The sequence below is a fragment of the Chiloscyllium plagiosum genome, unplaced genomic scaffold, assembly GCF_037043375.1.
Source record: "Chiloscyllium plagiosum isolate Xiang-an unplaced genomic scaffold, Cpla_swu_hap1 HiC_scaffold_4, whole genome shotgun sequence".
NCBI lineage: Eukaryota > Metazoa > Chordata > Chondrichthyes > Orectolobiformes > Hemiscylliidae > Chiloscyllium > Chiloscyllium plagiosum.
In genome coordinates, this window is record NW_028270142.1 from 117,281,465 (window position 1) to 117,296,547 (window position 15,083).

Sequence of the window (15,083 nt, forward strand, 5' to 3'; positions counted from 1 at the left end):
AAGGAATTGAGATATATTTCCAAGTCATGATGGTGAGTAGCTTGGAGAGGAACATCAGGTGATGCTATTCTCGTGTATCTGGCACCCTTGGCCTTCCAGATGGAAGTGGTTGTGGGTTTGGAAGGTGCTGTCTAACATTTTTTATGAGGGACAATATGAGGGAAAATTAAAATAAAAGGTGGGAGATGAACATTGGAAGTGGAATAAAAGAAGTGTCTGAAATTATGCCTGAATAAACTGATAGACTGTCCATTCTATCTGTCCATTCCAACAACCAAATATATGAACAAATCAAAGGCAGACCCATGGGCTCACCCATCTCTGGACTCATAGCAGAAGCGGTAATGCAAAGATTAGAACAAACAGTCTTACCGCAAATTCAACACAAACTCTGGGTCAGATATGTGCATGACACCTTTGTAATCATTAAAAACACAAAAATAGAGAACACATACCGGATCATCAATGCCACACTCACAGGAATCCGATTCACTAGAGAGGAAGAAAAGGACAACCAACTCCCATTCCTAGACGTGATGGTACAGAGAACACCGAACGGAGAATTCACCACAAAGGTATACAGGAAAGCCACTCACACAGACCAAGTCCTAAACTACGAAAGCAATCACTCCAACACACACAAAAGAAGTTGCATCAAGACACTATTCAGAAGGCCAAAACACACTGCAGTACACCAGAACTGCAAAAAGAGGAAGAAGAACACCTCTACAATGTATTCGCCAAAAACGGATATCCACGCAATTTCATCAACAGATGCCTAAGGGGAAGACAACGGAATGAGGACATGCCGCAACCCAAAGGACTAACCACACTACCATACATCAAGAGCATTTCCAAACTGACAGCCAGACTACTGCGACCACTAGGACTCATAACAGCTCACAAACCAACAGCCACTCTCAGACAACAACTCACCAGAACGAAGGAGGCGATACCCAACATGAACAAAACCAATGTAGTGTACAAATTCCCATGCAAGGACTGTACAAAACACAAAATAGGACAAACAGGAAGACAGCTAACGATTCGCATCCATGAACACCAACTAGCCACGAAACAACACGACCAGCTTTCCTTAGTAGCCACACACGCAAATGACAAGCAACATGAATTCGACTGGGATAACACTACTATTATAGGACAAGCTGAAACTTTATTGCTGGAACAGCACAGCAGGTCAGGCAGCATCTAGGGAACAGGAGATTCGACGTTTCGGGCACAGGCCCTTCTTCAGGAATCATTCCTGAAGAAGGGCCTGTGCCCGAAACGTCGAATCTCCTGTTCCCTAGATGCTGCCTGACCTGCTGTGCTGTTCCAGCAATAAAGTTTCAGCTTTGATCTCCAGCGTCTGCAGACCTCACTTTCTCCTATTATAGGACAAGCCAAACAGAGAACAGCCAGGGGATTCCGAGAGGCATAGCACTCATCCACAGATTCAATCAATAAGCACATCGACCTGGACCCAATATACCGACCACTGCAGCAGACAGCTGGAACTGACAACCAGAAGCGGCAGATTCAAACCACTATTAATGCTGGAGGAAAGATCACAGAAGCACTTCACAGGAGGCTCCCAAGCACTGAGGATGTCACCTAGACAGGGGACGAAATGTCTGCAACACAAGTTCCCAGTTCGGCGAACAGAACCACAACAACTGTCCATTCTCTTCAGGAGTGACTCAATCACATAGATATTGGTGGCGAGAAATTTGTTGACAAAGTGTCATTTCAACTGAATCATGGAAAAGGCATGAAGTTCGTCATCTGGGCTGTGCAAACAGTGACCTGCAGCATTGCCTGACCTCAAATGTTTGGGATAAATCTGTGTAGCACTCTTTCCATTGACAATATTCATTGGAAAGTGATTCTTTATATGTACTCAATGTTTTATGAATTTCTCTTTCCCATGGCATGCACCTTGTCTGGCTGGAGCTTTAGGGCTGAATCTCCACTTGGGTGCTGTGCAGATGATGCTCTTAATAACTCTTTCTTTGAAAGCTTTCAGTATAAACCCCTTGTCAGTTGCTTGTTAGATAACTGTGAGTGACTAGAGACTCCGCCAGAAATAGCAGCCTGAATGAAGTAGAGTATCTACAAAAATGCAGAATTCTTAGAAGATTAAAAGGCCAACTGAATCTACAGAGATAGGGAGGAACAACATTAAGGAGGAATTTAACATGAGGAGAAACTCATATTTAAAATATTAGACAGCAGACATAGCCCATTGACAATTGTTTGTGGTTCTTCATACTTACAGCCATTTATTATCATCTATATTACTCATTGATGACCATCTCATATCCTGTTAGTAAATCAGTTTGATAGCTGTTTATTATTCCATCATTCCACTTACAGAGTCAAGGATTTCTGGGGAGTTCATCTACAGCCAAATATGATGGGATTAGTTGCCAGCTCAGGATCAGCAGTAATGGTGATGGAAATCTGAGTGTCTACCGGAAAAAGGGTAAGTGTTATGTGACTTCTATGGAAATGGGCCATCTGTAGATGCGAACACATTTTATTGCATGAGCTCATGGGATTGACATTGAATAGCCTCAGGCTACAAAGCCAACTTTCATTTTAATTCTGCAGCAAAGGAGGAAACATATGTCAGGTACAGTACATTAAAATGTGGGGTGGCCCTTCAAAAGTATAGAGAGTAGGGGAGATTGCATAATAAGAAAATTAGAGCACAAAGAGGGGCCACAAAATATCTTTGGCAGATGGGATCAAGGCCTCTTATAAGTATATTAAGAGTAAGATGATTAGGAGGGAAAAGATTAGGACCTATTAGAGACCAAAGAGGCAACCTGTGCATGGGGTCAATTGACATGGGTGAGGTGTTAAATGAATATTTCCCATCTGTATTCACAGAGGAGAAAGACTTTGTAGTGGGATTGGGATGGTAAGGTTCTAGAACATGTTAAGATTACTAAGAAGGGGGTTTTATATGTTTTAATGGGCATACAGGTGCACAAATCCCCAGGGCCTGATGACATGTATCCCAGGGTGCTTTGGAGGCAAGGGTGGAGATTATTGGGGCTCTGACAGTGATACTTAATACGTCACTTGCTGGTTGCTGGAGATTTGGTAAGCTACTGAAATGCACCTTGTAGATAGCACTTACTGCTGCCACTGATGGAGGTGGTGGAGAGAATGAATGTTGAAGGTTGTGGATGGAATGTCAATTAGTCAGGCTGCCTAACTTACCCTTTAATTTCATCAACAATAACTTCTATTCTACAATACTTGATCTTGTTAAATTGCAATATAACTTCAACATTCAGTGAAAGTGGTTTTAGTTATTCTGAGGAAGGATTCTGCGTCTTTGTGATGATTTCTCCCTTACTCTTTTTCATTTGGATTTTCCAATGCTGTGAACCTCCATGGTGAGCATGTGACTCACATGCAATTATGGACAACTTTATGTCTTTTGGATGCTTGGCAACAACTAGTTGTTTGTCTAAAGTTATTTGTGCATGAATGCTTAGGATAATGCGAAAGGTACAATTTGTACTTGAAACATGGGAAATGCTTCTTAGCATTAGCTTTCCCAGTTAGGAACGTTTACATTCTTGATGCTAACTTCAACAAGCAAAACACACTCTTGTCAGGAAACAGAGTGGGAGCAATGTTTCTGTGGTTATGATGGGAATGTTTACTCTAATAACAGAATGTGGACAGAGATAAAATGAAACCTAAAGCTAACTGAAGTGGCTTTTTTATAGTCCAATTATTTTTGGCAGAGAATATTGTAATTGCATGAAGCTGTTTTTTAAATAATAACCTACCTTCAACACTATGACACACAGTGGTAATATTTTAAGTGAGAACATAAGGTAGAACAAGTTATGTGAGACTACAAGCTCAACTTTTAATAGGAGTTAGAGAAATCAGGGAGATACTCCAGTATTAAGATCTTGCAAAAAATGACAATAACTTTCATTTTCAAACCTTTAATCAAATAAAAGTATTGCATTTGGTCAAAAATTGATACTGACCCAATGTGGAAAATGTTACGCTGTGTTATGAAACACTTGGTTAAGGAGGTAAATTTTAAGGAAGAGTGAACCGATACAGAAGAGAATAGGATTCAAAAAAGAATTGATACATCAATGATGAAGGGCTTTTGCCTGAAACATCGATTTTCCTGCTCCTCGGATGCTGCCTGACCTGCTGTGCTTTCCCAGCACCACTCTAATCTAGACTCTGGTTTCCAGCATCGGCAGCCCTTGTTTTTACATAGTTCAGAAAAGAATTCCAGACCTTAGGCATAATAGAGTTGAAGTCATTATTGTTGAGCTGAGGCATGCGATCAACTACAAATAATGTGGATTAGGGCCTGGGTTTTGGAAGGCTGAAAAGACTGGTGAGGCCATGGAAGGACTTGAACACAAGTGAGTAGATTTCACCCCTAGTACCAGAACTACCAATGTTATGGAGACCCACTTTGCAGCCAAAGTGTACTGGTTAATTTGTTTACAGAGAAACGTTTGAACTTGGTTTCTTCCCAAATCTGATAACAATGTGTGCTAAAATTGATGTATTGAGTAATTTTGTTGTCATGCCTTTGATTATACCATGAAATGCAGTTAAGTTATTTAGAAATGAGCCATGGAAGATGTGATCAAAAACAATATCAACCACTGCTACGTAAATGTAGGAATGCAGGGTATTGAATGTAACAATTTGTGAAAACATTACTCTCAAGGTTTTCAGGACACTATCAAGAATCCTATCCTGAGAAATTCTATATCTCTTTTTAAGCCTCCTTCCTCTTGGAAATAAAAACTACAGAGAGTATAAGCACAACCCTGATGAGGATATTTAACAAAAAGAGTAACAAAAAGGAATTCACAGAATGTATATGAGATGTTTTTTTCCAGAGCTGCTTGTGGTAGAACCCACTAGGGAACAGACAATTCTGGATTTGGTGATGTGTAATGAGTCAGACCTGATTAGGGAGCTTAAGTTGAAAGAACCCCTAGGAGGCAGTTACCATAATATTATCGAATTCATCCTGCAGTTTGAGATGGGAGAAGCTGGAATCAGATGTAAGGTAAAGGTAAAAATAAAGACATGAGGGAGGAGCTGGCCAGAGTTTATTGGAAGGAAAGCCTAGCAGAGAAGATGGTGGCACAGCAATAGCAAGAGTTTCTTGAGGTAATTCAGAAGCCACAGCAGAAATTCATCCCAAGGGAGAGGAAGCATTCTAGTGGGGAGGGGGGGGGGGGGGGGGGAGGGGGAGTGTTGGGTGGAGTGTTGGGGGGGTACTTGGAATGAGGCAACCATGGCTGACAAGGGAAGTCAGAGACAGCATAAAAGCAGAAGACGAAGCATACAATGTGATGAAGATTAATTCGAGGCCAGGGGATCGGAAAGCCATTAAAATGAGCACACGATAACAAAATGGTGGTGGGGGTGCGGGGACGGAGGGTTTGGTGGGCTAGTGCACGGAATGAAACATGAGAGCTACCTAGGATTAAAAAAGATTTCATGAGTTCTTTTAGATATCTAAAAGATATAAAACAGCTGAGAGTAGACATTGGATCACTGGAAAATGAGATTAAAGAAGCAATGATGGGGAGCAATGAAATGACAGAGGAACTGAATTGGTTCCTTTCATCAGAATTCACAATGGAAGACATCAGCAGCATTCCAAAAGCTGCTGGGGAAGCTGAAGGTCTGAAGGTGGATAAATCACTGGAACAGATGGATTACACCCCAGAGCCACAGGAATCAGTGTGGGTCCAGAGGACTGGGAAATGGCTAATATGACACATCTGCTTAAGAAGGGAAGGATACAGGATACTATTGGCTGGTTAGCCTAATTTTGGTTATTGGCAAGATTGTAAAGTCCATTACCAAGGATAAGATTGTGGACTACTTGCAAGTTCATGGTGAAACAGGGCTGAATCAGTCCAGCTTCATCAAGGGGAGGTCATGCCTGATTAATCTGTTAGAATTTTTTGTGGAGGTAATGAGCATGCTAGACAAAGGAGAGTCAGTGGATTGGATCTATTTGGATTTCCAGAAGGCTTTGACAAGGTACTGCATTGAAGGGTGCTAAACAAGATAAGTTTTAGGTGCAGTATACTGGAATGGATAGTAGATTGGCTGACTGGCAGAAGACAAAGAATAAGGATAAAGGGATGTTTTTCAGGATAGCAGCTAGTGATTAGCAGAGTTCCACATGGCTCAGTGTTGGGACCAGAACTATTCACATTCTACATTAATGATCTGGTCAAAATAACTGAGGGTATTGTTGCTAAGTTTGCAGATGACACAAAGGTAGATGGAGGGGCAGGTAGTCTTGAGGAAGTGGGAGGAGGCTGCAGAAGCAAACTTGATAGGCTGAGTTGCCTAATTCTAATCCTATATTTTATGGTCTTAAGATCTGATGGAAAGAGGAGTTATTGAAGCATCAGTGTCTAAATTTAGATGGTCAGCCCTTGCATCTTTCCAGGCTTTCCCTCTGAGGTAATGTCATTGGGCTAGGATCATGTCCTTTGGATGTTGGTTAAAACCCCATGAAGACCACTGGTGGAACTTAAATTCAATTAATAAAATCTTGAATATAAAGCTGGCCTCAGTAATTGTTACCATGAGACTATGATTAAGTTTTGTAAAGGCCCACCTGCTTCACAAACTCCTCTTAAATAAATCTACTGCTTTCACCTGGTTTGGCCTACATGTGACTCCAGGTCCATAGCAATGTCTTTGACTCTTAATTGTCTTCTGAATTGGCTCAGCAAGCCATGTGTTTCAATAGAATCACTAGGATGATTCTCTTGTGATAAGTCTTCTGAAAGAATAAATTAGTAAGAAACGTGTAGTACGGATGCCATTGGTAAAGCAAGGCAAGGTTTCCTTCATTTAGGACCATGTACCAACATTTCAAAAGGGAATAACAAAACGTATCTGGGCAAAGTTACAAACACTGTTGCACCATGCCTGTGACCAGTGGAGTGCCACAAGGATTGGTGCTGGGTTCTCTACTTTTTCTCATTTACATAAATTATTTGGATGCGAGCATAAGAGGTACAGTTAGTAAGTTTGCAGGTGACACCAAAATTGGAGGTGTAGTGGACAGTGAAGAAGGTTACCTCAGATTACAACAGGATCTGGACCAGATGGGCCAATGGGCTGAGAAGTGGCAGATGGAGTTTAATTCAGATAAATGCGAGGTGCTGCATTTTTGGAAAGCAAATCTTAGCAGGACTTATATGCTTAATGGTAAGGTCCTAGGGAGTGTTGCTGAACAAAGAGACCTTGGAGTGCAGGTTCATAGCTCCTTGAAAGTGGAGTCGCAGATAGATAGGATAATGAAGAAGGCGTTTGGTATGCTTTTCTTTACTGGTCAGAGTATTGAGTACAGGAGTTGGGAGGTCATGTTGCGGCTGTACAGGACTTTGGTTAGGTCACTATTGGAATATTGCGTGCATTTCTGGTCTCCTTCTTATCGGAAAGGTGTTGTGAAACTTGAAAGGGTTCAGAAAAGTTTGAAAAGGATGTTGCCAGGGTTGGAGATTTGAGCTATAGGGAGAGGCTGAATGGGCTAGGGCTGTTTTCTCTGGAGTGTCAGAGGCTGAGAGGTGACCTTATAGAGGTTTACAAAATTATGAGGGGCATGGATACAGTAAATAGGCAAAGTCTTTTGCCTGGGGTGGGTGAGTCCAGAACTAGAGGGCATAGGTTTAGGGTGAGAGGGGAAAGATATAAAAGAGATCTGAGCGGAACTTTTTCACACAGAGGGTGGTACGTGTATGGAATGAGCTGCCAGAGGAAGTGGTGGAGGCTGGTACAATTGCAACATTTAAGAGGCATTTGGATGGGTATATGAATAGGAATTGTTTGGAGGGATATAGGCCAGGTGCTGGCAGGTGGGACTAGATTGGGTTGGGATATCTGGTCGGCATGGACGGGTTGGACCGAAGGGTCTATTTCCATGCTGTACATCTCTATGACTCTATGATTCTATTTTCAAATATCTAGGCCATAAAAATTGTTCTGAAGCAGGTCTGAAGCTGCTCTAGAAGCAAACTGTTTGGCATATGTCTCCCACGACAAAAATGGAGGATCCTCATTTAACAGTGATGTTGTCATTTTTTTGAATAAAACAAAGAAAATTTGTTTTAAATTATCTTCCTAGCTATCATTTCCCCTCATATCAGCTGATAACAATTATCTTCTTTTAGAGTTCAATTCTCTGACAGATTCTGGAGAAACCAGGTATCAATGACTTCACCTTAGTCTGTACATTTTATATTATGATCTAGAATTAAATATCTGAAAATCTGGTGTAAGCAGATTCATCATCATTCTTTTCAAAAGAAAATGGAATAAATACTAGAAAGGGGACATTTTTAGGGCTTAGGTGAATGTTAAGGAATAGGTCTACGTGGATAATTCTTTCAAAGAGTCAATGTACATTTTATCGATGAGTGCTAAATGCACGTGCTCCACACCATTAAATCCTATCTTTCTAAGTATGTTCTTCATTTTCTCCAGGTCATGAATTCACGACAACATTCCGCAAGATCTTCCTGCGGACAGATTTTCGTAATGTGATTACAGGCGTATACCAGGCAATAGCTTTTTCTGCACGTGGTTCAAGTTTAACAGATGTACATCATTTCTGCAGACAGGCCTGTGGCAAGGAGCAATGCTGTGATGGCTTCATATTGAGCCAGATAATCATTGATGAAGGTACAATAAAATTTTAAAATGAAAGAATTGAATTTATATCAGACTTAATTAAAAACCTCGGAAATATATCAAAATACTTTCCGTGCATTTTTTTTAATGCAGTTACTAGTGAAATGCATTACAGTGAAAGGAGAGAATGTTTGTGTGAAATAATACATTATCTAAGAAATCATTTCTGTAATGAGTATGATAATACACAGAAGATTAGAACAAGTCAACATGGATTTAGTAAAGGGAGGTCATGCCTGACAAACCTGTTGGAATTTTTTGAAGAGGTAACAAGTAGGTTAGACCAGGGAACCCAGTGGATGTGGTCTATCTAGACTTTCAAAAGGCCTTTGATAAGGTGCCACACGGGAGGCTGCTGAGCAAGGTGAGGGCCCATGGTGTTCGAGGTGAGCTGCTGGGATGGATTGAGGATTGGCTGTCTAACAGAAGGCAGAGAGTTGGGATAAAAGGTTCTTTTTCAGAATGGCAGCCGGTGACGAGCGGTGTCCCGCAGGGTTCGGTGCTGGGGCCACAGCTGTTTGCATTATATATTAATGATTTGGATGAGGGAACCGGGGGCATTCTAGCGAAGTTTGCCGATGATACGAAGTTAGGTGGACAGGCAGGTAGTACTGAGGAAGTGGGGAGGCTACAGAAGGATCTAGACAGGTTGGGAGAGTGGTCCAGGAAATGGCTGATGGAATTTAACGTGAGCAAGTGCGAGGTCTTGCACTTTGGCAAAAAGAATAAAAGCATAGACTACTTTCTAAATGGTGAGAAAATTAATAAAGCCAAAGCACAAAGGGATCTGGGAGTGCTAGTTGAGGATTCTCTAAAGGTAAACATGCAGGTTGAGTCCGTGATTAAGAAAGCGAATGCAATGTTGTCTCTTATCTCAAGAGGGTTGGAATATAAAAGCAGAGATGTACTACTAAGACTTTATAAAGCTCTGGTTAGGCCCCATTTGGAGTACTGTGTCCAGTTTTGGTCCCCACACCTCAGGAAGGACATACTGGCACTGGAACGTGTCCAGCGGAGATTCACACGGATGATCCCTGGAATGACAGGTCTAACAGATGAGGAACGGCTGAGGATACTGGGATTGTATTCGTTGGAGTTTAGAAGATTAAGGGGAGACTTAATAGAGACGTACAAAATAATACATGGCTTGGAAAAGGTGGATGCTAGGAAATTGTTTCCGTTAGACGAGGAGACTAGGACCCGTGGACACAGCCTTAGAATTAGAGGGGGTCATTTCAGAACAGAAATGCGGAGACATTTCTTCAGCCAGAGAGTGGTGGGCCTGTGGAATTCAGGCCCACGGAGTGCAGTGGAAGCCGGGACGCTAAATGTCTTCAAGGCTGAGATTGATAGATTCTTGTTGTCTAGAGGAATTAAGGGCTACGGGGAGAACGCTGGTAAGTGGAGCTGAAGTGCGCATCAGCCATGATTGAATGGCGGAGTGGACTCGATGGGCCGAATGGCCTTACTTCCACTCCTATGTCTTATGGTCTTATGGTCTTAAGATATCCAGACTGACACTATTTTATGAAGAGGGAATCCCCTCTCCAGTGTTGTTTCTTACGTAGGAAACAGAGTGTATATTGAATACTAGATTATTTGCTGGAGATAACCCAGACTGGTACTACGTTACATAGAAGAGATAGCTTCACGGGGTAATTCATTATATAGGAACTCATTTTTGCATCATATATTCTGTTGCTTCGGTGAGTGCAACATAATATAGGGCAAGCTTCTGGAGTGAGTAAGCCCTCTATAGATTGTACAATTCTTTTAAAACAGGGAGGTATATACCAGATAACACATGTTATAGGGATTTCCATATCAGCTCAAGGTATACTTTAGTTGTTGTCATTTGTAATATTTTTAGGAGCTTTGCACAGCACCTAGAGCTACAAATGAATAATTTGAGGTCTTTTACTGTAGAAAGAAATTGAGTTGTGCTAATAAAATGTACATCATGTTTAAGGGCTATGGAGAATGTGCTTGGATCTCAGGTCATAGAAGTAACTGGTCTGTATGAGTATGATTCAGCCACAAAAAATTGTGGGAAAAATTCTTAAAATAACAATTGATTTCTGGTATCCTTTTAAACAACATATCTCAAAGAGGCAAAGGATTTTCTCAGTTTAATTTTGTACTGAAATTAATTGAATAAAGGACACATGTTGAATGTAAAAAAAACATCTTACTATATTGTCTGAGCATCTCTATACGTTTCACACAATGCACTGTGGCAAAGTATTTTCACATCATACGGTTGCCATCTGTGTACAACAGAGACCCCCAAAAAATGCAATGAGATGGATGGCTCATCAGTCGATGTCTCTGTGAATTACAAACAGAAAATGTTTAAAATACTCAGCAGGTCTTGCAGCATCTGTGTCAAGAGGAACAGAGTTAATATTTCAAGCCACTAACCTTCATTTCTAGATAATGGTTATTGAAATCAGAAGTCCATGCAGAATACATGATTTTGTGAAAGAGAAAAATTGACTAAGCGGCTAGGGATTTTTGAGGGAATGAGAAGCAATATGAATAAAGTGTAACGTGTGGATGTATTGTATATAGATTTCCAGAAAGCATTTGACAAAGTTCCAAATCAAAAATTACTGTGGAAAGTAAGACCTCAAAGTGTAGGAGTTATATAATACAAGGGATTGGTTGTTTAACCAAAAATAGAGGTGACGTATATACGGGTTACTTTTGGGTTGGCAATTTGTAACTAGTGGTGTGCCTCAGAGATTGATGCTGGCATTCAGTCATTTACAAATTTATATTCATGCCTTGGATGAAGGAACCAAATGTACATCTGATAACTTTGCTGGTAAAATCAAAGTTAGATATGGAAATTAAGTTGTGAAAATTGATATGAAGTTTGGAAAGGTATCAGATGGGAGAAGAGAATGGGAAGAAGTTTGGCAGGTGGGCCCAAGGCCCTGTATAACTACAGTAAAACGTCCGTATCCTGAACTCAAATCCTCTTGTAATGAAGTTCAGTATATTATTTGGCTTCCTAATTATTTGCTGCTCTTGTCTGTCTACTTTCCTTAATTGGTATACAAGGATACTAATCCTTTTTTATATCAATATTTCCCAATTTTGAGAAGATTTGTAGCTCAGGTTGAGGTTTTGGATGTAGGTTTGCTTGCTGAGCTTGGAGATTCATTTCCAGATGTTTCGTTACCTTACTAGATAACATCTTCAGTGGGCCTCATGCGAAGCAATGCTGAAAATTCCTGCTTTCTATTTATATGTTTGGGTTTCTTTTGAAGAAAGCCAAATTTTCAGCATTGCTTCGCATGAGGCCCACCGAAGATGTTACCTAGTAAGATAATGAAACATCTGGAAATGAACCTCTAAGCTCAACGCAAACCTATATTTGGAAATCCAATATTTCCTAACATGTCACTACTTTATGAGATACTCTTCCTTCCTGTTTTACACATCAAAGTATAGACCTTCTCATTGTAGCCATATAGTTCTGCATCTGTCATTTGTTTTCCCACTTACTCAACTTGTCTAAATCACATCAGAACCTCCTTACAACTCACAATCTGGCTCACATTCAAGTCTTCAGGACAAGGGTCACTGGACCTGAAATGTTAACTTTGTTTTCTTTCCACAGCTGCTGCTAACCGTGCTGTGTTTCTCCAGCAATTTCTGTTTCTATTTGTTTTGTAAAAGGAAGGGTGTTTCACCAAAGTTGTAGCTCATGCTTGTGAGACTATAAATGGACTGGTGTATACTACTGTGGTCCTCCTTGTTTATTTGATGCACTTGAAACTGTGCAAAGAATGTTCATTTGGCTGATACTTGGGATTTTAGGAGGTTTATCTTATGAAGAATGGTTGGGCAGGCTAAACCTGTGTCCATTGGGATTTAGAAAAATGAGAAGTGATATTATTATTGAGAAATTGAAGATCCAAAAGAGGACTTGAGGGTTGGATGTTGGAAGGATGTTTCTTCTTCTGGGAGATAGTAGAATGAGAGATAAAAAGTTTCAAACTAAATGAATTCTAATGATCTTCTATTTAAGGTAGATGACAAAGAAATATTTCTCTTCGAGGATCACAAGTCTTTGGAACTCTCATAGGCAGTGGAGGAGACAGAATAATTGAATGTTTTTAAGGTGGATATGAATAGATTGTTTGCTAACACTGGAGGTATTTAGGAATGTAAATTTATAGCCACTATCAGATCAGGCATACAAAGCAGACTCAAGGGGCTGAGTAACTTCCTCTTAATTCCTGTGTTTGTGTACGTTGCTATGCCAATTTGCACTTGGATTTGGCTTGGGTCTTGGATTTTGTTTTGTAAGTAACTAAAGATTTACCAGATAGTTGTCTTTTATTGCCAACATTATCCATCAAATCGCCAAAGTAACTGGAAATATTGTCCTCCAGTTTGGAAAAGAGTCCAAGAAAAGATTGCGTTTTTTTATGCAGAGTTGTTATACTCTGCGGTGTGCTGTTTAAACAATGTGAGAAACAGATTCAATTGTAACTTTCAAATTGGTTAAATACTTGAAAATGAAAAGGTTGTCAGACTATGAAGAGAGTTCGGGAATTGAAATGAATTGAGTAGCTTTTGAGAAGCTGGTACAGCAATGATGAGCTTAATATTTTCCTTTTATGTTGAGTCTCAACAAATTCATGGAATAATTTTTGTTGTGATTATTTTAAATAAGGAATGTAAAGCTGAATAGAATTCAATATAAGTAGTTTTAATGTATAATAACACACATGCAATTTTAATAATACTACTTTCCAAAAGTGCTATCTGCAGCTATCATAGAGATCACAAATTTTAGTTGCATTGTATTTAAAGCATTAAATTTAGATTTTCTATCAATGTAATCTCTGACTTTCAAAGCTGCACCCAAATAGGAATATAGGACTGGTTTGGGCTGAATGGCCTGTTTCCATGTAGTCACTTCAATGTATTTTCATTTCTGGGTTAAAGTTAAATTTCCTCATAGTATGATTCGAGGTGACAATGTCACAGAGGTGCTTTCTCAAATGTTACTTCTCTTTAACACTATCAATATTGGCCTTTCTTTAACCTTACCTTTTAGTCATCAACTGTTGGTTATTTGGCCAAAACATTGTGTAAAGTTGAGGAAGGCAGCGAGAGCATCAATGACACTTCCTTGCATACTTCTGCTTGTTTTCAGGTACCCTGCTCTGTGGCCTAATGAGTTATCCAGATGTTCTGCTTTGCAATCATAATGACTGGCAGGCGACATCACTGCTTGAAGGAGAGGGTGTATGTAGAGGTGTGAAATCCAACACGGAGAAGAAAACATTCATGTTCAGCTTTGGAGGCCTGGACTTCACTGGCAGTAAGCAAAATGCTGGCAGGAATTATTAGTGGATAGTGAAATAATAATAGCAGTAATAATTAGAGACATTTAAACCCTCATAACATTTAAGAAGGACTGAGATGTGCACATGCAATGTCAAGGCATATAAAGCTATGAACCAAGTGCTAGAAAATGGATTCAGAATAGGTAGGTGGTTGTTTTTGACCCATGTGATTGATGGGCCAAAGGACCGTTTATCTTTGCTTTGGATCTCTATACCTCTTATGTTTAATAATAATAGAATAATACAATTTAACAAATCCCCAAGACCAGAAGGCTTTCACCCCAATCTTTTAAAAGAAGTGAGTCAGATCATTACAAATACCATAATAATAACTTTCAAATGTTCTTTTGATCTAGGAACCATTCCTTTAATTTGGCTATTTGTTAATGTTGCTCTACTGTTTATGCACCAACTAGCCGAAAATCTGCTGTCTGTAATTAACTAATTAAGTCAGCAGCTTGAAATCTTTCCATTTATTAGAGAAAGCCAATAAGATAGATAGGATAAGGTAGATAGGACAGTGAAGAAGGCGTTTGGTGTGCTTTCTTTCATTGGTCAGAGTATTGAGTACAGGCGTTGGGAGGTCATGTTGCGGCTGTACAGGACTTTGGTTAGGCCACTGTTGGAATATTGCGTGCAATTCTGGTTTCCTTCCTGTTGGAAAGATGTTGTGAAACTTGAAAGGGTTCAGAAGAGATTTACAAGGATGTTGCCAGGATTGGAGGATTTGAGCTATAGGGAGAAGCTGAACAGGCTGGGGCTGTTTTCCTGGAGCGTGGGAGGCTGAGGGGTGACCTTATAGAAGTTTACAAAATTATGAGGGGCATGGATAGGGTAAATAGGCAAAGTCTTTTCCCTGGGGTCGGGGAGTCCAGAACTTGAGGGCATAGGTTTAGGGTGAGAGGGGAAAGATATAAAAGAGACCTAAGGGGCAACTTTTTCACACAAAGGGGGGTACCTGTATGGAATGAGACG

At 40.2% G+C, this 15,083-nt stretch overlaps 1 protein-coding gene across 1 annotated transcript in view; it reads left to right on the forward strand.

Annotated features, from left to right (window-relative positions):
* tg (thyroglobulin) overlaps window positions 1-15,083 on the forward strand; it is a 367,649-nt gene that overhangs the window by 81,106 nt on the left and 271,460 nt on the right. Inside the window, exons 25-28 of the mRNA XM_087985879.1 lie at window positions 2,377-2,485; window positions 4,908-5,075; window positions 8,533-8,730; window positions 13,916-14,083. Coding sequence (XP_087842005.1) covers window positions 2,377-2,485; window positions 4,908-5,075; window positions 8,533-8,730; window positions 13,916-14,083 — 643 coding nt within the window. The remainder of the gene's footprint in view (window positions 1-2,376; window positions 2,486-4,907; window positions 5,076-8,532; window positions 8,731-13,915; window positions 14,084-15,083) is intronic.